Source organism: Coloeus monedula (genome assembly GCF_965178545.1).
Source record: "Coloeus monedula genome assembly, chromosome: W".
In the NCBI taxonomy this organism is placed as follows: domain Eukaryota; kingdom Metazoa; phylum Chordata; class Aves; order Passeriformes; family Corvidae; genus Coloeus; species Coloeus monedula.
In genome coordinates this window covers 7,357,900-7,382,591 of record NC_138821.1, presented here as the reverse complement: position 1 = coordinate 7,382,591, position 24,692 = coordinate 7,357,900, and the positions used below count along the sequence as shown (strand labels likewise).

At 42.6% G+C, this 24,692-nt stretch overlaps 1 protein-coding gene across 7 annotated transcripts in view; it reads left to right on the top strand.

The window, feature by feature from the left end:
• The window catches only part of LOC309584635 (ubiquitin-associated protein 2-like), a 206,048-nt gene that overhangs the window by 66,734 nt on the left and 114,622 nt on the right, over nt 1-24,692 (top strand). For all 7 annotated transcript variants that reach the window (XM_082300776.1, XM_082300774.1, XM_082300773.1 and 4 more), the window contains 4 exons: nt 5,592-5,644; nt 14,835-14,902; nt 17,791-17,989; nt 18,947-19,151. In XM_082300776.1, coding sequence (XP_082156902.1) covers nt 5,592-5,644; nt 14,835-14,902; nt 17,791-17,989; nt 18,947-19,151 — 525 coding nt within the window. The remainder of the gene's footprint in view (nt 1-5,591; nt 5,645-14,834; nt 14,903-17,790; nt 17,990-18,946; nt 19,152-24,692) is intronic.

Here is a 24,692-nt window from a genome sequence, read left to right as displayed (position 1 = left end):
CCTCCCATTTCTAGTTTTGGACAGCTTACAGGCCTTCAGTTCTTTTTATTGGTCCTTGGAGTCCCAGTCCGTTTTCTGTCCCCTGTGCACTGGTTTCAGAAGGTCCTGGGCTTCCAATTTCCGCCTCCAGAGATTTTCTGGTTTTGGCCTTTGGCTGCGGTCCAGTAGTCTCCTGGCACGGTATCTCAGTGAGGGCCTCACATGTGGGAACCAGATGTGGCGGGTTCTCGACCCCCACATGTCCTCCCTGGATGGGGGAGAAAGTCCTTGCCAGGAGTAAGAGACGAACAGGACTTTTGGATCTTCTCGGTCTTCAGATTTTTATTATATTTTATCAGTAATTTACATGCCGCTGACATAGCATGAAGCAAAGCAAGGGCCAAAACACAAAATGCAGGAAACTCAAGGCCCTTTTAAAGATAAATCACCCAATTGTCACTAAGAACGTACATTATTTTGACTTTTCTACCAATGCCTAATGAACTATCTATTCATGTAGCCCTGTACTGTGGCATTTCCTAACTAATCATTCTGTGCTACCAACACTGCAGAAAACGGAGTAGATGAAGAAGAAGGAAGAGACTTGAAAAATGACAGGAGTCCTCCATCTTGTCTTCATCTACTTACCATATTAATAAACCTAAACCTCTAAATTTTTGTGACAAACTATATATTGTACTATCACCTCACTCACACCCTTGTAGATTCTAATTCCTCCCAAAGCCTTGGCAGCCCTCTCCATGGACGAAGGTTAAAAACAGTGTTTCCCTGGGGGGATGGATCCCTCAGGACAGGCAGAGAAACATTCCCTGCACTTTGGGTTCCAACAAGTGTTGTTGGATGAAACAAAAAAAAAAAAAGAGTAAAGGGCAAATCTTTAATGGTTCATAATGTTTAAGTGGGATTGTATTTCAAATAGTTCAGCATTGGGTTTTCTACATCCTAATTTTTATAGAAGTAATGTACAACTGAAAGGTAAAGAGAAGGGACAGATTGGACAAAACAAAACAACCAGTCATTCAAAAGGGAATAAACTTGAATAGCATGATTGATATTTTCTTACAGGCATGCTGAGTGTTCAGTCTCTTGGCCTTTTTTGTAATGTACAAGTCCATGGGAGATCCTGAACCTCAAATCACAACAGTTCTTATAAATAAATTATGTTGGAAGTGGTCACTTCTCAAAGTAAGTTATAAAAAATGGTATTCTGGTAATTTAATGATACTTCTACTTTAATAGTTTCATAAATTTAACAGAAAAACTTCATTTGTTATTATCTTGGTTATGTGCAGCCTTAAATAACTTTGAAACTGAAGAAGATCATAAAAGAAAATATTATAGTGGGGGAAGAAGGGAATTGTGTAGCTTAAAAGTTACAAGGAAGTTGGTTTTTTTAGGACTGCTGCAAAAGTCAGAAGGAACATTTTAGGAAACTTTCAGGTCATTCTAGAATGTGAATGTAATCCAGAAGGAAAGGATAATTACATAAGTTTGGCATAGACCAAAATAATTTTATTATTATTTTTTAAATTGTTTTTATTTTATTATCTATTGCTGATTATTTAAAAATCAAATAGTGTGACAGGAAGTGAGGAATTGGAGAGAAATAGCTGAAGAGTACCAAAAATATGTAGTATACTTTTTATTGGCTTTATAACTTTTTAAAACTAGACTTGTTACTAAGGGAAACAGGAAAGAGTCACAGATAGTCATCTAGGTTGAATTGCTATGACAAGGATCCTTGAAAATATGTAGCATAATTTCAGTGCAAACCAGAGAATTCTTAAATTGCGATGCTTTGCAAGGCTTAGGGGAAATGTTGGGAAGAGGATATATGGAGTTGCAATAATGCCAAGGTGGATTTTGGACTAAAAGGAAATTGCACTTGTGGCAAGATCAGACTTGGAAGCCCATCAATAGGAGGAAGGCGTTAGTAAACTAGATTTAGTGCAGAGAAGAGCAGTGAAATAACTGAAACTGGTAGGATTGTGTTGGAAAGGTAGAGTGTTAATAAACAATAGTAATAAACTTAGCAGCTTGAATAAACTAATAAAAGGGTGATTGGCTGTGTTCAGTATTTAAAAAGAATAAACTCACAGAACCATGGTCATAAGTAGGAACAACAGATAAATGTTTAAATCGAATATCAGGAAAATGTCCCAAGTATTATTCTAAGTAGGTTCAGTCTCCCAAAGGTGGTGGGGAAGCAATGGATCCCTTATCCTCTCACCACCAGGCAGGAGGAGGAGACCTTAGTGATGGAGGGGAGGGGAAACAGGGTTCTGCTAGGGGTGGCAGACAAATCCCCTCCCAACCTACCCCACCTCCCCAGGTGCCCTTATACAATAGGTGCAAGGCCCTGGAATATGAGGACCGGGGAAATGAGGACCAGGAAAAGGAGAATGCGGATGAAGGTGGTTCTGGGATGGAGAGGTCACCTAGGGCAAGGCAGCCTATCCCCCCATCATGACCTCCTCAATTAAGAAAAAAGAAAGGTAGTAGTCATTGGTGACTCCCTTTTGAGAGGAATGGAGGGCCTGGTATGCTGACCAGACCCAACCCATAGGTGTGCTGTCCCCCTGGGGCCTGGGTAAGGGACATCACCAAGAAACTTCCCAGCCTGGTACAGCCCACTGACTATTACCCGCTACTGGTTTTCCAGGTGGGTACTGACGAAGTCCCAACAAGAAGTCTGCAGATGATCAAGAGGGATGTCAGGGCCTTGAGGCGACTAGTTGAGGGATCTGGAGCACAAGTAGTGTTCTCTTCTGTCCTGACAGTTGCAGGGAATGATGGGGCAAGAAACAGGAAAATCATGCAGATGAACACATGGCTTTGAGACTGGTGTTACCAGCAGAATTTTGGGGTTTTTTGATCATGGGTCAGTTTATACAACACGGAGCCTGCTGGCAACAGATAGTGGTCCACCTGTCTCAAAGGGGAAAAAGGCTCTTAGCTCAGGAGTTAGTAGGGCTCATTGAGAGAGTTTTAAACTAGATTGGAAGGGAGATGGACAGGACAGGGCCAGGCTCAACAGATAAAGTATGGGAAGGGAAGAACTATAGTGACCACCCACGTAGCAAAAGGAGACTTAAGAGGGGATGCCTTGAGCAAGCACAAGCAGCCAAAGATGTAACCACAAGACAAGACTATGGAGCATTCCCTTGCACCCCCACTGGGATAGTGACACACAAATACCTCTATAAAGTGCCTGTACAGCAACACATGCAGTATGGGGAGCAAACAGGAGGAACTAGAGATCTGTGCACAGTCACAGGGCTTTCATTTCATTGCAATTATGGAGACGTGGGGGATAGCTCACATGACTGCAAAGTTGTTATGAAGGGCCACACCCTGTTTAGGAGACACAGACCAGGAAGGTGCGGTGGTAGAGTTGCCCTCTATGTGAGGCTACATTTGGAATGTATGGAGCTCTGTCTTGGGATGGATGACAGGCGAGTTGAGAGCTTATATGTTAAGATAAAAGGCAGGCTAGTAAGGATGACACTGTTGTGGGTGTGTGCTACAGGCTGCCTGAGCGGGAGGAAGCGGATGAGGCCTTCTACAGGCAGATTGAAGCAGCCTCAAAGTCACAGGCCCTGGTCCTTGTAGGGGACTTTAACTACTCTGACATTTGCTGGAGAAGCAACAGAGTGAAGCACAAACAGTCCAGGAGGATCTTAGAAAGCATTGATGACAACTTCCTGTCACAGGTAGTGGAGGATCCCACAAGGGGATCATGTGCTGTTCGACCTTATACTAACAAACAGGGAAGGCCTTATTGGAGATGTGAAGGTTGGGGGCAGCCTGTTCTGCAGTGACCATGAGATTGTGGAGTTCAGTATCAAGCAAGGAGGAAGCAGGGCAGCACGTATGATCACAACCATGGATTTCAGGAGAGCTGACTTAGGTCTCCTCAAGGATCTTCTTGGAAGAATCCCATGGGAATAGGCCCTGCAGGGAAGAGGCGTCCAAGAACGCTGGTCAATATTCAAGCACCGCTTCCTCCAGGCTCCAAAATGATGCATCACGATCAGCAAGAAGTCAGGCAAAGGGGGCAAGAGACCTGCGTAGATGAATAAAGAACCCCTGTCACTACTCAAGCATAAGCAGGAAACACATGGGAGATGAAAGCAGGGTCAGGCCACTTGAAATGAATATAGAGAGGTTGTCAGAGTAAGTAGAAATGAGATGAGGAAGGCCATGGCCTATCTGGAATTAAATCTGGCCAAGGATGTTAAGGACAACAAGAAGAGCTCCTTCAAATACAACAATAACAAAAGGAAAACTAAGGATCATATGGGCCCATTACTAAATCCAGGGGGGACCCTGGTTACAGAGGACGCAGTTACTGAACACCATCTTTGCATCAGTCTGCACTGACAAGAACAGCCCTCAGGGATCTCTGACCCAGAGGACCAGTGTAAAGGAATGGTGGGAGGAAGACATTCCCTTGGTCAAGGTGGATTGGGTCAGAGAACACCTAGGCAAACTTGACATCAACAAGTCCATGGGCCCTGATGGGATGCATCCAGGAGTGCTGAGAGAGCTGGTGGACACCATAGCGAGGCCACTCATGATCATCTTTGAAAGGTTGTGGAGATTAGGAGAGGTGCCTGAGGACGGGAAGAAAGCAAATGTCACCCTGGTCTTCAAAAAGGGCAAGAAGGAGGACCCAGGGAGCTACCAGCCAGTCAGCCTCACCTCAGTCCCTGGAAAGGTGATGGAGCCCTCATTCTGGAGGCCATCTCTACACATATGGAGGACAAGAAGGTGATCTGGAGCAGTCAGCATGGATTCACTAAAGGGAAATCATGCTTGACTAGCCTGATTGCCTTCTACAATGAAACAACTACCATGATGGATCAGGTTTTTGCATCTGTAGGATTGTTTCCTGTAGTTTTCCTGTTGCTGGATGCTGTGGGCTGTGTGCTGTCCTCCAGTGTTTGCCAAATAAACTCTGTGACAACTTATGGTACAAAGCATTTTTCAGCCAGAGTAGAGGCTATTGACGCTTCTGCTGCCATTATATCAATTATATATGTTTTAAAAGAAAATTGCTCTCTCAGGGGAAGGTATTTGGCTTATTTTGCCCCGAGGAGAGAGTTAAGACATTGGAAAGGAGCCTCCAGGGGCATAGTTTAGGTCTTGAATTTGAGTATGTTGACAGTAGGATTATGGATGGTAGAGGTGTTGTGGTCATGTTTTGTTCAGGCTCTGAATGAATATGCATGAAACTGGGAGATCCATGGGAGGGTTGAATAACCTCTCAGTGTCATAGGAGGAAGGTCTTCCAATGTTTGCAATTAATCCCTGGGTACAGACATGCATTCATGCAAATTATGTCTGGTACCATAGTGGCTAAGAAATACCTGAAATCAGAAATTAAATGGGAAAATAAACAAACTCACCTCCCAAAATTGTAAATCTGCAAAACAGTTTTCTAGAGCTTCCCATGTTTCCAACCATTATCTCCTTGCTTTGTGTTCCATGAATAATGAAAACAGGATTGCTTATAAAGCAGAATGGTTGAAATATGACATTGTGCTTTTAGCTTGTAACTGTTTTCTTTTTTCCTCTAATTCCAATAGGAGCATGGAAAAACTCAGTAGAAGAATGGACTGCAGAAGACTGGAATGAAGATGTAAGTGTACCTTGTTAGGTAGACCGATTGATTATTTACCCTTTTCATAGTTTCTGTGTTGTCTTCAAAAGCTAAATGTTTGAAGTAATACTTTGTATGCATGCAGCGATATTTCTTCTTGTGTTTTTTGCTGCAATTCTTGTTTAAAAAATATATATTTATATAAGCTTTTTTTCAGAATTAAATTGAATCAAGAAATATTATTTCTTGGTGGACAATACATAGATAATAAAATTTTAAAAAAAAGTTTTATCCCAAATTAAGTATTTGTGAATTATAAATTCTCCACTGCTCAATGCTGGTGGGTGTTAACTGCATACTTCCCCCTATTGTGTAAGGATTTAAAGCTATATTATCACAAGACTTTTATGTAACTAAGTGCTGCAGTTTACTATCAACTTTAGACTCTTGATTTGATGCTTTTTGTTTTAAATCTGCATAATTGTTCCACTTAGTCCACTTCATGTTCATAATCTTAAAAAAAGAGCTAGTAATATGCTGAAGTTGGCACTTAATTGCTTCATTCCTGCTGTTTCATCATGATGTGTTGTGTAAAGTACTTACAAGAATTTGGGTTCATTCTTTAACAGGCAGGAGATGTCTTCACGTCTGCAAAATATTTGGCATTTTTGATCATCATGCATGAAATTCGCATTTATGATTTTAAGTTTTCAGCTATTGTATTAAAGCTTAAGTAGTTCAGAAAACAAACTAGATAGCAAGAAATATGGAAAGGAAAACATAGCTTTTAAGAAGTCTTTCATCTTTTATATGAACATCCATTTCAAGTTTATTTTCAGAAGAGTAAGATTGTCTCGGAAGTCATCCCTTTTTCCTCCTCCTCTAGGGTGGCATGTCAGTGTTATCCCTAGAAATGTGTGAATGTTTCATATAACAGATATGAACGCTCCATCCTTACCTAATGAGAGGGACGTCTTTTGAGAAAATGAAAAGAAGTTCTAAAATTCATAGGTTTTCTGTATCAGTTACTGTCAGCAAAAGCTGGTAGCTTCTTTAAACCTGTCCTCTATTTCTGCAGTATATGCTAGAAGGAAACTAAGGGCTAAGGATACTGAAAATTTACGGCCTTGGTCTTACCCCTGTTTGCTGGTACAATGTAGCATTTGTAATACAGGAGGGATGTTGAGCAATGCTGGTTAGGTAATTAACTATCAAACCCGAGTAATTTGTACATGAATCTTGAAGGATCAGCAAATGAAATCTGTAGCCTGTTGTTAATTTTTATTAATCTTGTTGTGCTGGAAAAATCCCTGTAACCTAGGAGAAAGTTATTCATGTGCTGATGTTCAGAAAGAGTGAATGAAATAGTGAGCTGCAGGCAAATTAGCCCAAAACATCCCTGGGGAAAAAATAAAGTAAAATTGATTCATTTGATTTAAAAAAACAAAAGGAAGCGTAAGAATGCACCTTGTGCCATTCAGTGTAGTTGTATGAAAATAGGTCCACTTCAAATAAACCTGATATTGGTCCTTAAGTAAATTTCAATTTAACTGCAAAGATAGAGTATGATAAAGTAAGAGATTTGATCTACATCTTTTGTTCTAAATATAATTACACGCTATCATGAAACACATTAAGTGGATTGAAATCTGCCATGAAAATTTTAGCCAATAAATCTTTTGCAGGAGGGCCCTTATTGAACATGGGCATTTCTAGGAGGGCTATAAAGTAATCCAGTTCCAGGTGTTCCAGTTTGGCCAAATTTAGAAATATATCCTCTGAGAGAAGGCACAACCACCCCTCCCCCACCAGGCTCGGGAAAAAATAAATTTTCCTCGAAGGAAAGTGAAGGAGATAAAACTATTTATTTAACAAACACACGGGAAAAGGAAAATAATGCTAAATAATAAAATCTCTAGCTGTGGAAAAAAACCTGGGAAAGTGTTAGAGTCCTCCCTTTAGTCTCCTCGGAGCTGGGGCTTGGGCCAGGGCCAGGCCCTCTGTGCCCGGTGGAAAGTCCTCCCGATGTGCTCTGATGTTAAAGCAATCAAGCAGTCCAGTAGAAAAGGGAGAAAATCCGAAATTCCAGGGAAGGAAAAATTCAACTCTCAGTCTCTCTCCAGAGAAAAAGCAGCTGAACCACTGGCAAAAGAAAACTGTCCTAGGAGCAGCAAGCCGGGTGTTTCCTCCTTCCCCTGCCGCAGCTGGAAACCAATTGCTATCTGTGTGTGACCTTGAACAAGCTGCAAACTGCTTTGAAAAAGTTTTGCTCAGTTTTTTCCTTCCCCCTCTCAGGCTCAGTTTGGAGGCATAGAAAGGCACAAAAATTAATTTCTGGGCATAGGCAGCGATATGGGATACACATCACAAAGTCACCCCAAGACATTCCACCCCTTATCCCATATTGTTGGCTCAATGCCCAAACTAAGATATTCTAATTCTACACCCACATTAATACATATATATATATATATATACACAGCTATATACAAACCGTGACAGTGACAGCAAGCAGGGGTATACAAGCATTTCACACTACAGGTGGTTTTCATAAAACAATCAGATCCCCCTGTGGTACACAACGTGTTGTTCCATCTTTCTGCATTACCCACCATGTGCAACCAGGTCCCTGAGCAAAGACAACCCCACGGATGGGTTTATCTGTACTCGAGGCAGAATTTATCCACACAGTCTTTCCTAACAGACCTCTGACATGCACTACTGGGACCTTATCTCCATCTGTTGTATGCAGGGATTCAGATTGGGCTGGACCAGCTCTATTGGTGGAACCTCGGGTGTTAACTAACCAGGTGGCCTTGGCCAGATGCTGCGCCCAATTTTTAAAAGTTCCCCCACCCAGTGCCTTCAAGGTGGTTTTCAACAATCCATTGCACCGTTCCACTTTGCCTGCAGCTGGTGCATGGTAAGGGATATGGTACACCCACTCAATGCCATGTTCTCTAGCCCAGGTGTTAATAAGGCTATTCTTAAAATGAGTCCCATTGTCAGATTCAATTCTCTCAGGGGTGCCATGCCTCCAAAGGACTTGCTTTTCAAGGCCCAGGATGGTGTTCCGGGCAGTAGCGTGAGGCACAGGGTAGGTCTCCAGCCATCCAGTGGTGGCTTCTACCATTGTGAGCACATAGCGCTTGCCTTGGCGGGTTTGAGGCAGTGTGATGTAATCAATCTGCCAGGCCTCCCCATACTTGTATTTGGACCATCACCCACCATACCACAGGGGCTTCACCCGCTTGGCCTGCTTGATTGCAGTGCATGTCTCACAGTCATGGATCACCTGGGAGATACTGTCCATGGTTAGATCCACCCCTCGGTCTCGTGTCCACCTATAGGTGGCATCTCTGCCCTGATGACCTGAGGCATCATGGGCCCATCGAGCTAGGAACGACTCTCCCTTGTGTTTCCAGTCCAAGTCTACCTGTGACACTTCTATCTTTGCAGCCTGATCTACCTGCTTGTTGTTTTGGTGTTCCTCATTAGCCCTACTCTTGGTGACATGGGCATCTACATGGCGGACTTTCACAAGTAGTTTTCTTACTCGGGCAGCGATGTTTTTCCACTCCTCAGCAGCCCAGATTGGTTTTCCCCTACGCTGCCAATTAGCTTTTGCCCACTTTTCTAGCCATCCCCACAGAGCATTGGCTACCATCCATTGAATCAGTGTAGAGGTATAGCTTTGGCCACTTCTCTCTTTCAGCAATGTCCAGGGCTAGTTGAATAGCTTTGAGTTCAGTGAGTTGGCTTGATCCACCTTCTCCTTCAGTAGCTTCTGCAACCCGTCGTGTGGGACTCCATACGGCTGCTTTCCACTTTCGTTTCATCCCTACGATGCGACAAGAACCATCAGTGAAAAGAGCGTAGCGTGTGTCTTCTGATGGCAGTTGATTGTACGGTGGAAAGCAGCCGTATGGAGTCCCACACGTTGGACGCCACTAAATTTGTTCCGGTTTGGCCAAATTTAGAAATATATCCTCTGAGAGAAGGCAGAACCACCCCTCCCCTACCAGGCTCGGGAAAAAATAAATTTTCCTCGAAGGAAATTGAAGGAGATAAAACTATTTATTTAACAAACACCCGGGAAAGGAAAATAATGCTAAATAATAAAATCTCTCGCTGTGGAAAAAACCTGGGAAAGTGTTAGAGTCCTCCCTTTGGTCTCCTCGGAGCTGGGGCTTGGGCCAGGGCCAAGCCCTCTGTGCCCGGTGGAAAGTCCTCCCGATGTGCTCTGATGTTAAAGCAATCAAGCAGTCCAGTAGAAAAGGGAGAAAATCCGAAATTCCAGGGAAGGAAAAATTCAACTCTCAGTCTCTCTCCAGAGAAAAAGCAGCTGAACCACTGGCAAAAGAAAACTGTCCTAGGAGCAGCAAGCCGGGTGTTTCCTCCTTCCCCTGCCGCAGCTGGAAACCAATTGCTATCTGTGTGTGACCTTGAACAAGCTGCAAACTGCTTTGAAAAAGTTTTGCTCAGTTTTTTCCTTCCCCCTCTCAGGCTCAGTTTAGAGGCATAGAAAGGCACAAAAATTAATTTCTGGGCATAGGCAGCAATATGGGATACACATCATAAGGTCACCCCAAGACAGCAGGCCAGATGCCATCTAGTGTCTTTTTCAATGATTTGGAAGTAATACGATCACTGCTGAATAAAATTTGTGAGAAATAAAAAAAATTATTGGAATGGCCATTAAAAGTAAGCCAGTCATACAGAAATCTGAACCTCTGCTAGACTTGACCCATTCAAATGAAAAATACTTTAATATAGCCAAGTGCCCATTTGTTTTATAGGAATAAAGGCACACCTCCAGAACAAATGGCCAGTGTCTGGAAAGCAGCAACTGAAAAAATTTCAGCATTGTAGTGGATGATGAAAAAAGAACAGCTCAGCATGATGTCCTAAAGGGCTGTTGCTGTGGCAAAAAACGCCTATTGTAGTCTTTTTGCCTGTAGGCACTCTTCCCTGTCTCTTAATCATTCTTGCTTTATATTTCAGTATGTGGACTCTCCTGAACTTGGTTCTGAAATACTGCATCCAATTATTCATTGCTTTTACTAAACAAAAAATGTGGAAAATAGCTGAAAATATTTACTGATAGTATTGGTGTTTGAGAGTGAGATTTTTAGTTTATTGAATCTGAAAAGGTTACTTTATTAGCATATAATGAGTTCTTGCTTTAGTCTAGCAGAAAAAGGCTTAATATGAACCTGTGGCTGGAAAATGGAGCCATGCATTTAAATATATTATATACAATTCTCGCAGCATGACTAATGATTGAAATAACCAAGGAAGCTGATGTATTTGCTGTCTGCAGGTAAAGACCAGGTGTTTTTTTGAAGAATATTTTTATTTAAATGTGGTGTTCCCTAGTCAAGTATAAGTTAGGTGCAGGTGAGTGAAATTTCATGTTGTTTGACCTGAGGACGATTTGATTTCTGTGATTTAATAGTCCTGTCTGGTATTTATGTCTAGTAGTGAGTATTGAGCAAGTATAGTATGTTTCAGCATGCTATTAAATAGAGGAAACTCTTTGCAGTGAAAATCGGAGGTTATGTGGACAATGAAGGACCAGACAAATATTGAGGTACTGTAGATGGCTCTGGGTTTTCCTCTTAAAATTGTGATCATATTCTTCTGGCTAAATAAAATTAACTACAGAAACTATCAGAAGGGAAGAAATAGAATACATACAAATTGTTGGAAAGTGGATGAAGGAAAACATTTTCTGCATAATATTGGTAGTTTTAGTTTTTATTTGAAACAATGGCAACACTTTAAAAAAAAATTGTAGTGGGAGTGTTTCCTTTACCAGGAAGAAGCACAAGAACTTGTCTTATTTTCTTTAACTTCAGTACATCATACCAAAACACTAATAAGGTTTTGTTATTTATGATTTGTTGCTGTTGAGTTTTTATGAGTATGCCAGAATATATTTTCTTGTGGTCCTCACTTATCAACTGGCCATAGGAACTAGTAGCTTAGTTGTTAAATATATTGTGTGTTTGGTGATTGGAGGATGATTTTTATCATAGAAACAGGAGCTGAAAAGCATAGACATTTCACTGCAGACGGAGGAAATACCATTGTGAGGCTGCTGCTTGCAAATGGTTCACAACTGTTCATTCAGTTCTGGGAAAATGGCAGAGCCTCAGTGAAAGATTTGTGAGTGTAGTGTACAGTGAGCATAAATAACTTTGTTAGGAGCTGATATTAATTCTAAGATGCACTAATTTGAAAACAAACCAGTGGGAGGCACCAAGTCAGAATAACAATTTAATAGGGAAATTAAAAAAAAGGCAGAAAACACTGGTTTAAACGGACAGAGTCAGGATACAACCTGACACCCTGTTAATCAGGGTGGCAGTAGCAGTCCGATAAGATGGTGGCTGCAGTCCTCCTGAAGTGGTGGATGTGGTTCTGTTGAAGTGGTGATCCTGTAGAAGGGTCTGCTCTTCCTCGGAAGGTCCAGTGGTGGGTATGCAGCTCTTGTCCTCTGGGAATACAGTGGGAAGGGTTGTCTGTGGTGTTCAGAATCTCCGATTATATCCAGGATGGAATGCTTGGTTCCTCCTTCTGGGTGGAGCATCTCACAATGGGATGATGAGTCATGAGGCGAGGCATTGATGGGTTCATTAACAGAAGATAGTCCGGAGGGAGGAGGCAAGGAAACACTGCCCCACCTGGTTTCAACAGCTCATGAGGATGGTAATAGCATACACTGCAACCCAGGACATAAGAAATTCTAAATACTTCTGTGTAATAAAGCTTTCAAGCTGCTGCTGCACAAAGTATGTGTTTGGACAAATGCTGTAATCCCAGCAGACTTTTGAATTAGGTGTTTGATTGGAGCTTGTGGCAGTGAGTTTGCTGCAGGGTGTAGTGTAAACTTCAATGTAGCCAAGCTTAAAGAGAACATTTCCTCTCTCACGTCAAGCATGCTTTTGCATTGTCACAAATATCCTCAGGCTCCTCGATTTGCTTAGTTTTCAGGATTCATCAGTGTTTTGGCCATGGTTCATCTTATCCTGGGTTTTGTGAGCATAAGAAACTTTTGACATTACAAAGAATTTGCTATTTAACCAAGAGATTGCAAACCATAAGCTGCTGCTTGTACCATTAGCTGACCTCCTTGTGCCATATAATGCAGGAGTCTCATAACACCACAGAAAGTACAGTACACATTGTTCTAAAATAACACGTATGGTGGGGAAAGAGCTGAGCAATAGAGAAACAGCCTTTTAAATTGGAAATATGCTTTAGCTGAATCTTCTTTGTTTTGGTCAGTACATAGAGTTGCAGGCTGGCAGCATTATGCACAGGACAGAGTTGTGTTGCAGAAAAATGGTGATGCCTTTTCCTGGTCTTAAAATCAAGAGTCATACACGGTTAGAAGGGGAAAAGGGATTTTACCTTGGTATTTATTTTAAGGATCCTTAGGTGCACATGTCCAGGTCATATGCATCGAGATGCACCCCGCCGAGTATGTCCCCCCAACATCGGGTATAACATTATAGGTTTTACTAATTAGCATATCTATCAAAGATTCCCCAATGAGAGGCTCAACTGAGCCCCCCTCCCCAAGGAACCTTCCCCTGGATGGCTCTATCTTGGTTTACAGAATGTGTTCTGGAGAGGACCTTGGGGTCTGGGGCACACTGATCCCTAGCTACGAAGCTTCTAAAATGTTTAGTCTCTTAGCTTGACAAACAAGTCCAAGAATGTCGGCAAAAAGCACTAGGAATACAGAAGTTGTAAAAAGGTATAACAGGGGTATAAAAGAAAAGGCAAAAATCTTCATGGCATCAATGGTATTAAATATGTTGTATTGGCAGGAAGGGAAGGAAGTGAAGGGAGGAATTGTGGTGGTACTCATTTTTTCATGACCCAGCGTAGTGCTAGGGGAGAGCACATGAAACATTTGAACTTTGAGTAGTAAGCGATTTGCTCCCAGTAAGACCCTCTGCATCCTGCTTAAATGTTTCATAGAAGAATCCCAGATGACCATATACAGGGACATATGTGCTTTCAGTAGAGCTGCCTGTGGGATGGCAGATGATATTGCCTCATGTCTGTGATGTCCTTTAAACTGGGCTGCTAGCAATTAAAAATGCATAATTTCCTGGAAGAGCTACATTCAAATGTCACATTCTAAAGGGATTCTTTGTGCATGTTTGAATAGGTCAGTTATTCTTTAGTCTAAATACAGAGCTACACCAAAGTAGTTAAGGGTGATTTTGTGCAAATTTAATTTAAAATATAACCATTATACAGTCATATCTCTACCTTGTTAAACCAAACCTGTACTGGCTCATTCTGGTTTGCAAGTATTCCTGTCAATAGAAATGAATTAACCGTAGGAAGTTGTAGTTGTTTAACTACTATTCTTCTAAAAAGAAAAGCTATTTAAAAAAATCCCAAACAGGAAACAACCAACCCCCCTACAAACCAAAATCACCCCCTTTCCCCCCCAAAATGCCAACCAACCAGCTCCCCCTCCCCAGCTACCTGTGCAAGTATCTATCTTTATTGTAACAGCATGGTGGAAGCAGTACAGTTTTCTGCTGTGGATGGTTTGACTTGTTATACTAGTATAAGCAATTACACAGTTCTCCCTTTATTGTTTTAAAACTCATGCTTGCAGAGCAATCTGTTTAAGATGGTTTTGCTACCCCTAGCAGAAGTGCCAAGAAAGAACCATGAATGCTAGTTCACTGTACATACCTGAGTGCAAGCCTGCCTCCACTGGTGATGTGAGCTGAAATGTAAAACAGAGATACATGAAATGAGTGGGAACGGTGCAATGTGTTAGACTTCTGCAACAAGATTTATCAGAGCTGCTCTATGGAGTCCTAAATTATGTCTGCACACTGATGATATACCAGCTGTCGCATTAATTACTTTCTACTGGTATAGTTTTCAGTTAAACTATTTCCCAAACTGATGTAGTTACATTAGTATACCATTCAGTGTTCAGTATATCAAATTTCCTAACACTTTAATTAAATTGGTACTTGATTCTGTGGAGAAGACTTTGCTGAAGTTCGACTACATGTTTTTGTCTTTTTAAGCAGAGCTGCAGCATAACTGGTTGTAATGATAGCTTGACTTTACTTTCATCTTAAAAGTGCATGACCAAGATGGAATTTCTGAAGATGTCACAGTACTGAAGTGTGAGCATGTGTATGATTAAAATAACTCTCCCCCACACACACTTTTTCAGCTTTCTGAAACAAAAGTCTTCACTGCTTCCTCTGTTCCAGCTGAGAATCATGTGACTCCTAGGCAAAGGTAAGCTCTTCTTCCATAGTTTCCCTATACCTTAAAAACTTTCTGCTTGCTGAAGCAATGCTAGCTTGCACATATAAAATGTTGACTAAAACACAGGGCAGCCTTGGTCAGAGATTGGTCAAGCTAGTTTCAAAATTGTGAGTCTTGCTTTTGTGGGTTCCTGTGTGTCATGGTTTGATGCTGGCCCAATGCCAGGCACCCACAAGAGTTGCTCACTCACCCTCCCCTGCCACAGCTGGGCAGAGGAGAGATAGAAAAAAAATTAACAAAGGGTTCATGAGTTGAGATAAGGACCAGGAGAAAACACTTCAAGGGCAAAACAGCCTTAACTTAAAGTTACAAAGTGAATTTATTGCTAACAGACTCAGAGGAGGATAATAAGTAAAATAAGACCTTAAAACACCTTTTCCCCTCAGCCCATCCCTCCTTCCCACCGACATCACAGGGAGACAGGGCATGGGAGTTTTGGTCAGTTCATCACCGAGATTCTCTTCCACTGCTCTGGGAGAGGAGTCCTTCCCCTGTGAGACTGTGGGGTCCCTCCCATGGGAGACAGTTCTCCATGAACCTCTCTGACGTGGGTCCACTCTCACAAGCAGCAGTCCTACTGCACCTGCTGTAACGTGAGTCCCTCCCATGGGTAAACAGTTCTCCCAAAACTGCTGCGCCGTGGGTCTCTTTCCACGGGGTGCAGTCCTCCAAGGACAAGCTTGTCCAGCCTGGAAGCAAGGGCCCTCTCTCTCCACCGGGTCTTCCACTGGACCACAGCCTCCTCCAGGCATCCACCTGCTCTGGCATGGACACCTCCCCCACAGGCTGTGGGTGGATCTCTGCATCCCCCGTGGACCCATGGGCTGCAGGGGGACAGCCTGCTTCACCATGGTCTTCACCACGGCCTGCAGAGGAATCTTGGCTCTGGTGCCTGGAGCACCTCCTCCCCCTCCTTCTTCACTGACCTTGGTGTCGCCATGTTGTTTTCCCTCACATGTTCTCACCTTCTCTTCTCTGACTAGAAGCAAAACCTTGTGACTTTGTTTTGATTTTCTTCTTAAATATGTTATCACAGAGGCATGATTGGCCCAGTTTTGGCCAGCAGCGTGTCCATCTTTCAGAGCCATCAGAGATTGGCTCTGCTGAACATGATGGAAGCTTCCAGGAGCTTCTCACAGGAGCCACCTCTGTGGCCCCCCTGCTACCAAAAACCAGGCTGTGCAAAAACAATACACTGTGTTACCTATTATTGACTACAGAAGTGGAGCCAAACTTACCAAATCCATGAACATAATACTGACTTCTGCACAAAGACTGCTTACTGGCAGGAACAAAAGTAGCTGGTAAGAAAACTGTGCTGCTGTTGTTGAAAAGGAAGCTCTGGCTTTGCTGTCCAGAAAATGAAAAACCTGCCCCTGTAGATGTAGAAAGTATTCAGAATGTAGTGCTTTGACAAATATATTGCCATAAAAGCTTGTGTTGCTTACCAGGAAAATCACCTTCTTGCCATCACAATTACTTGCCTTAATTGATGATCTAGAGTTCAGATAGAGAACGGAAAATATGGCAGTTGCTGCCTTTGCTTGTCTTCACCAAATGCCTGGCCAATTATGTGGAATCAGCTGCCTGCATTAGCCTCAGAGAGCAGGTTAAGGTTGTATGATGAAGACTTCTGTAGTTGGATAGCATGAGATCTGAAAACTACATGGCCTAATGGTCCCAAACATCCTGATACAGCTGTACTGCTATACTTCAGACTGCAGCAAAATTTTCATTATAACATGGGTGTGACCTGGAGGAGGCATGGTGTCAGTTGTCTTACAGTTTATATTCCATTCCTTTCCTTCTTAAAGGTGATATGGCGGGGGGATTGGACTAGATGATTTCCACAAGTCCCTTTCAACCCTAACTATTTGTGATATGCTCACATGTTCATTGTTTTAATGCAAATATTCTTCCAGTGGATATCCCTCAATTTATGTTAGAAAATATTTTAGTTCATCAGCTCAAATTCTGGTGTATTGTTTTGTGTTTTGTGGTTTTTCATTTTGGTTGTTTGGTCATTTTTTTACTTGCCATAAGAAAGGCTTGGACATTAAAAAATCTATGCTAATCAAAGTGCTGGAAGCAGCTCTTCAGCCCAAGCCTGTGGTATATTTAGGATAAACTTAAGTCAGAATTTTTTGAGTAGATTTCTTTTGTTGTCTGAATGCTTTGCTTTTCCTTGGATAAACCTGTGTTAAACGTGTAGGTGTTAATAGGCCATGTTAAATGTAAGAAAATTCACATTTCTCATCCTGCTCAGGTATGTATGGTAAAGTAATTTTGGATATGTGCCTACTATCTAAGAAATGTAGCTTTTATTTCCTCTGCTCTTGTGACTTCCATACCAGCACACACTCAGTTGCTGCATGTGACTTCATTCTTTACTGTCTGTATACCCACCCCATACAGAGGTAGGACTTTGATCCCTTTCTCTTTTTAAAGGAATAGTGCAATATACAGAGAATGTGGATTATCAATATATATAATGGGTTGGCAGACAGGATCAGCTTAAACACAATGTATCTTTTATGACTTGTCTCCAGTTACTTGGTTATATTAATCATATGGGTTATTTATGTGATACGTGATGTTATAAATCTGATAATGTTTTAAATGAGAGCAAAGAATTTATATTCTAGCTGTAGTGGTAAGTTTCAGCTAGCAGAGTTTTATTTTCTGGCAAAAACCTCTATTCTACCTCTTTTGTATGGCAGGCAAGAAATGTTTGAAAAGACTGTTAATCATTAATAATTCTGTTGATGGTATGGCAGCCTTAGTATTAGTGCTTTCTTCAGTTTCAGCACAGTGTAATCATTGTGTTTATTCCAGCCAAACTTTGCTTTGTCTTACAGCATTGACTTGGTAACACTGCTTCAAAAGCCCAAAAAGCCTGTGACCTTTACCCAAGAGACAGAAGGCAACTCATTTGAGGCTCCCCAGCAACAGACCTTTGGCCAAGCCCTAGTCTTCACAAATTCTCAGCACAGCACCCAGATGGCATCAGGAACTGGCAGCTCCAGTGCTGTAAACTCTTATCCTCCTCAAAGTCTGGTAAAAATATCTTATGCTTTCTAAATATTCTGAATGAGTAAATATTTCAGGTTAAGTAACTTTTCCAGTACTGGTCATTTAATGAGATGGTTGGGTATTTATAAAATTCAGGTTGCAAATGTTGAAGGAATTCTTAATTTCATTCCTTCCATTCACACACACACAAAATAAAGTTTACCTTTTTTTTCTGGTTTTGCTAAGTAGTTGTTTCTCAGTTCACATGAAGTACTTGTATTAATTTTTGAGTAGAGAGCAGATGCATTTACTGCATGCTGATTTAGGATGAAATCACTTGTTTCTAGTGAAGAGTTCTCTGCCAGAAAACTTTGATGTGTTATTTGCAAACACATCTCTGACTACTTTTTGTGGAAACCTGATTATTTCTGAGTCAGTTGTGAGGGCTTGAAATTGGGCACTTGAACTGATTTTCACAGAATAAATGTAACTATTAGTAAATGCATGCTATTTTAAGATGCATGGATTAAAGTAAATCAGTATTGTCGTAATCAGTGATGAAGTTATATCAGTGATAACCAGAGAGGGTCTGGTCATATGCTCCAACTGCTGATTTTTTTATTGGTCATAAGCTAAAACACAAGAAGTGATGCCTCAACACGAGGAAGAACTTCTTTACATTGAGGGTGGCAAAGCACTAGAACAGCTGCCCAGGGAGGGTGTAGTCTCCCTCTCTGGAGATGTTCAAAACCCACCTGGACATGCTTCTGTGTCACCTGCTCTGGGTGACCCTGCCTTGGCAGGGAGTTGGACTGGATGATCTCCAGAGGTCCCTTCCAACCCTAACAATTCTGTGATTTATTAGTAATTTCGAACTGAAGAGGTTTTGGTTGCTGCCAAATAGCAGCTGTAGGCATTGACCCTATGGTTATGGTTATGTTCAAATTATTTATTAAATACTCAACTCCACTCTTTCCCCCTTTTTTTTTTGTCTCTCGGTAGTCTGCAGTCCTTTGTTCTGGCTTTGAAGAACGTGGGTCTCCTAAATTAACAACCTCTACTGGATCCCAAATCTTGGACCAATTGAAATCTCCAGGTTTGGGTCAGTTTACCTCTCAACAAAACAATAATAGTTCTACTACCACTACCACATCATCCTGGGATCTAAAACTGCCTATTACCCAGGCCTCAGTCCTTAGTCAGTTTGGTAAGTGCTTTGACATAGCTTTCTCTCTCTGTTAGCCTATAAGATTTCTTAATGCCAACAGCAATTTAAAATGGCCTTAAATGAAAAGCTTTTTTAAAAAAACATAATCCTAATAATATAATTGGTTACAGCATTGTGTTACACTTAGTTGCTGGTAATAGACAGTATATCACAAACTAAGTTTTGAGAGGCTTAAGTCTATCTATAAATGTCATTGAATCTTTAGAGGTTGTTGAGCCTTCATGTAATGACATCTTTGATTTAATGTGCTTAAATATTTAAGTGGAATTTTGATGTGACTTTGTGTCGTGGTTTAACCCCAGCCAGCAACCAAGCCCCGTGCAGCTGCTCACTCCCTCTCCCACCAGTGGGATCTGGGAGACAATCGGAGGGGTAAAAGTGAGAAAACTCGTGGGTTGAGATAAAGATAGTTTAATAGGGAAAGCAAAAGCCACACACTCAAGCAAAGCAAACTAAGGAATTCATTCACTGCTTCCCATGGGCAGGCAGGTGTTCAACCATCTCCAAGAAATCAGGGCTCTGTCATGTGTAATGGTGACTTGTGAAGACAAACACCATCACTCCAAACATCCTCCCCTTTCTCCTTCTTCCCCCATCTTATATACTGAGCATGATGCCATTTGGTCTGGAATATCCCTTTGGTCAGTTGGGATCACCTGTCTGGGTTGTGTCTCCTCCTAACCTCCCATGCACCCCCAGCCCCTTCCCCAGTGTGGCTGTACAAGGAGCAGAAAAGGCCTTGACTCTATGCAAGCCCTGCTCAGCAATAACAAAAACATCTCTTTATTATCAACCCTGTGTTCAGCACAAATCCAAAACACAGCCCCATACCAGCCACTGGGAAGAAAATTACCCCAGCCAAAACCAGTACACTTTGTTTCTCAACAAATTCTGGAAAATACCTATTTTTAGTATGCCTATGCTGCTTCTTGCTTGTACCATATTTTTTCCTTTTCCCCAATTTTTTCTCTTCTATTCATTGCATGAATTTTGAATGAGTAATACATAATTTCTTCATAATGTGCATCACATCTCAGCATTCTTTCCCTAGTGTGAAGTCTATGTGTGCTGAAAATGATGCAGGTTACACATTTTGTCTATTCATAATTGTATGGATTTTTCATTTAATTGAGTAAAATTAGTAGAAACAGTGAAAATGACACCAACTTGGTTTTACAGTGTAGTTCCTAGCAGTATTCTCACTGTGAAGAGTGATAGCTCTTGTATCTCTCTCGTGTGTATGAGTGTATGTTTCCAGATAGATAAGCAGCCAATTTGGTAGCAGTTATAGTCTTTGACATGCAGAAATTCTGAAAAAATGTTTATGTACATTTTAAGTTGCTTTTTAATACACTTCAACTGGATAAAAAAACCTTCACACTGCAAATTCTGTGGATCTCTTACAGTTGTTGACCAGTGCTCTGAGATACTTTCGGTGTCTGAAAATATGAAAGGGGAAGTCTTGGGAAAAAACCTGTCAGCATCCAGTGTCTCTTGACTTTCAGCCATATTGAGATGGTAGATGACTTCCTATTTCTGTTGAAAATCTTTTCTTTTGTAGGGGCAGGGGAATCCTAACTCATAATACCACTAAGTTGCAACTCTAGACCCCTTGGAAGTAATCACATTTTATCGGCACAGTTAATTGCAGTAAAACTTGCAGTGTTTGACTAAAATAATCCATAACAGTTTTTGAGGCCTAATGTGTGATAATGTTACGTGACTGTATGAATAGGTTTGGTTTTATATTTTTTAAGAAAGCCAAGGCAAGCAGCTCTGGTGCAGGTGCATTTTGCAGCAGAGCAGGGGATCTATGGGAAGACGTTGGTGATGGTGTCCTGAGCTGGGGAAACCCCAGGAGAGCACTGAGACCCATCAGGAGCCAGCAGCTTGCACAAGAGTGGCTGATGAGGCATGGGCAGGGCCAGAAGTAATGGTGGCCCACCCCCTGTGGCACTTAAGACAGGATGTGGTTTGACAGGTTGTGCGGGCGGCCTTGCCAGCTCAATCAGGGAGCAATGGTAGCCACCTGGCAGACAGCCACAGCCGACCTCTCTAAGTTCTGCACCCACCATGACTGAAACAGCTGCCTAGACAGAGCTCTGGTGGGAACGTGCTGCCATCCAGGTGTCAGGCTGCAGGGTGTGCCTTGCTCTTATGCCAGTATTGGACAGCAGTAGTGAGCACACCTGTGGGAGGTGTGCCCAAGTAGAAAAATTCCTCTGCTTAGTGACAGAACTCTGGGAGGAGGTGACTAGATTGAGGAGTATCAGGGAGTGCAAGAGAGAGACTACCAGAACCAAACCCTACCTTTCCTGGGACAGGCCCACCAGTCAGACAAGGCACATGCCAGGGAAGATCTCCTATCTTCTTTCTGCTTGGCTTAACATGGTGACCTAAAGGATAAGGGGTAATGGTGACTAGTTCCTACCCAATGCAGCAGGAACATCTCATCTGTGACTACCCCACCTCCCCAGGTGCCCTGGCATAATAGGTACAAGGCTCTGCAAGTGGAACTTAACAATGATGAGGACAATAGTACATCTAGCATGGAGGTGTTGCCAAGGTTAAGTCAGCCTATGCCCTGTGTCAAAACTGCTTCCATAAAGAAAAAAAGACAGGTCATTGTCATAGGACACTCCCTTCTGAAGGGAACAGAAGGCTTCACATGCAGACCAGACCCACTTCTTTAAGAAGTCTGCTGCCTCCCTGAGGCCCAGGTAAAAGATGTAGTGAGAAAGCTTTCTATGCTGGTACAACACTCAGATTATTGATTTTTCAGGTAGGCAGTGATGAAGTTGCAACAAGAAGTCTGAGGGCAATCAAGAGAAACTTCAGGGTCTTGAGGCGACTGGTTAAGGGATCAGGAGCACAAGAAGTGTTCTCTGTCCTTCCAGTTGCAGGGAATGATGAGGGAAGAAACAGGAAGAGCCAGCAGATCAATACCTGGCTCTGAGCCTGATGTCACCAGCAGTATTTTGTTTTGTTGTGATCATGGGTCGGTTTACACAAACCAGGCCTGCTGGCAACAGGCGGGGTCCACCTGTCTCAAAAAGGGAAAAGGATCTTTGCACAGGAGTTAGCAGGTCTCATCGAGAGAGCTTTAAACTAGATTTGAAGGGGGAAGAGGATAAACCCAGGCTTGCTAGAGAGAAGCCTTTGGGCAGCACACCAGTGTTTGAGGGACACTGTGCCAGTGAGGTCCTTTGGTCTGCCATCTCAGTGGAGGTAGGGGATGGAGATCCATGAGGCAGCAATGACACAAGGGTTACTGATGTGTTAGAAATCCCAGAAGTGCCTGAGAATGGTCACACAGGAATTGGGGCTTCTCCCCCCCCCAAAAGGCATCAGGATCAATAGCCCAAATGAAGTGCATCTACACCAACACACACAGCATGGACAACAGGAGGAGCTGGAAGCCATGGTGCAGCAGGAAAATTATGACATAGCTGCCATCATAGAAACATGGTGGGATGATTCACACAACTGGAAAGCTGCAATGGATGGCTATAAACTCTTCAGAAGGGACAGGCAAGGAAGGAGAGGCAGTGGGGTAGCCCTATATGTTAGGGAGTGTCTTGATTGCCTGGAGCTTAATGATGGTGACAATACACTTGAGGGTTCATGGGGAGGAATCCAAGGGAAGGCCAACAGGGCAGATATCCAGGTGTGAGTCTGTTATAGACCACCCAACCAGGATGAAGAAGCAGATGACATATTCTATAAGCATCTGGGAGAAGTCTCACGATTGCTAGTCCTTGTTCTTGTCCAGGATGTCAACTTACCAGATGTGTTCTGGAAATACAACACAGCAGAGAGGAAACAGTCTAGGAGGTTCCTGGAGTGTGTGGAAGAGAACTTCCTGACATAGCTGCTGAGCCAACCAGGGGAGGTGCTGTGCTGGACCTGCTGTTTGTGAACAGAGAAGGACTGGTGGGTGATGTGGTGGTCAGAGGCTGTCTTGGGCACAGTGATCACAAAATGATAGAGTTTTGGATTCTTGGAGAAGTGAGGATGAGGGTCAGCAGAACTGCTATGTTGGACTTCCAGAGGGCAGACTTTGGCCTGTTTAGGAGACTGGTTGATGGAGTCCCTTGGGAGGCAGTCCTGAAGGGCAAAGGAGTCCAGGAAGGTTGGACATTCTTCAAGAAGGAAATTCTAAAGGTGCAGGCAGTCTTCATGTGCCAGAAGACGAGCTGATGGAGAAGAAGACCAGCCTGGTTGAGCAGAGACCTTTGGCTGGAACTTTGGGGAAAAAAAAAAGAGTCTATCACCCTTGGAAGAAGGGGCAGGCAACTTGCAAGGACTACAAGGATGTTGGGAAAAAATTAGAAGGGACAAAGCCCAGCTAGAACTTAATCTGGCTACTGCCATACAAGACAAAATTGTTTCTATATCAGCAGCAAAAGGAGGGACAAGGAGAATATCCTTAATTAAGTGCGGGGGAAAACACAGTGACAAAGGATGAGGAAAAGGCTGAGGTACTCAATGCCTTCTTTGCTTCAGTCTTTTATAACAAGACTGGTTTGTTCTCTGTGTGCCCAGCCCCCTGAGCTGGAAGATGGAGACAGGGAGCAGAATGAAGCCCCCACAATCCAAGGGGAAATGGTCAATGACCTGCTACACCACTTAGATGCAAGTCCTTGGGGCTGGATGGGCTCCACCCAAGGGTACTGAGGGAGCTGACAGAAGTGTTCACCAAGCCGCTTTCAATCATTTATCACCAGTTGTAGCAGGTTCAGTTTGTAACCGGGCGGAAACACCAATTAGAGTGTAGTGGTTTGGTCCAAAATACTCATTACTTACTTATTTACCTTCTGTGAGATAAGAATTAGGAGAAAGCAAAGCAGGCACAAAACTTGAAAGAATATAAAGAAGTTTATTAACAGACCTAAAAGGAAGAAAAAAAGAAAAAAAAAAATCAGACCACACCTTCAGAACACTTCTCCTCCCCCCACCTTTCTCCCTTCTCCCACTGGCAATGTAAAAAGCCAACCCTTGAGATTTTCAGTCTGTTTACCACTTCCATAATAACCTTCTTCAGTTCACTTAGGGAGAGGAGTCTCTCTTGCTCATGCTATGGAGACATCTCCACAAGAAGTTCTCTAATGGCTTCAGTATCACAACGAGACAGCTGCCCGTGTTGGTTCTCTGCTCGCATGTGAGAGTCTCTTCCCCCGACTTACAGCTTGTCCCACAACTGCTTTTGAGGGTCCAATCTTGAGCTACTGGGGTACCATTTTAAGGTTGAGTCGTTCAGAAACAAAGGTTCTCTTCACCCATCTCTGGGAGCATCTTCATCTCTAGAAATAGAGGCCCTCCCCCTTCCCTGGGAGCAAACGGGTCCTCATCATCATCTCTAAGACTATCTCTTGGAGCATCTCTAGGAACAGAGGTCTTTCTCCTTCCAATTTGGAGCAAGAGTCCTCATCACTTCTATCTCTCCCTGTTCAAACTTCTCATGAAATTACAGCTGCTTCAGCATCTGCTTATTTCGGCACAGGTGCTTTTGCTCACAAG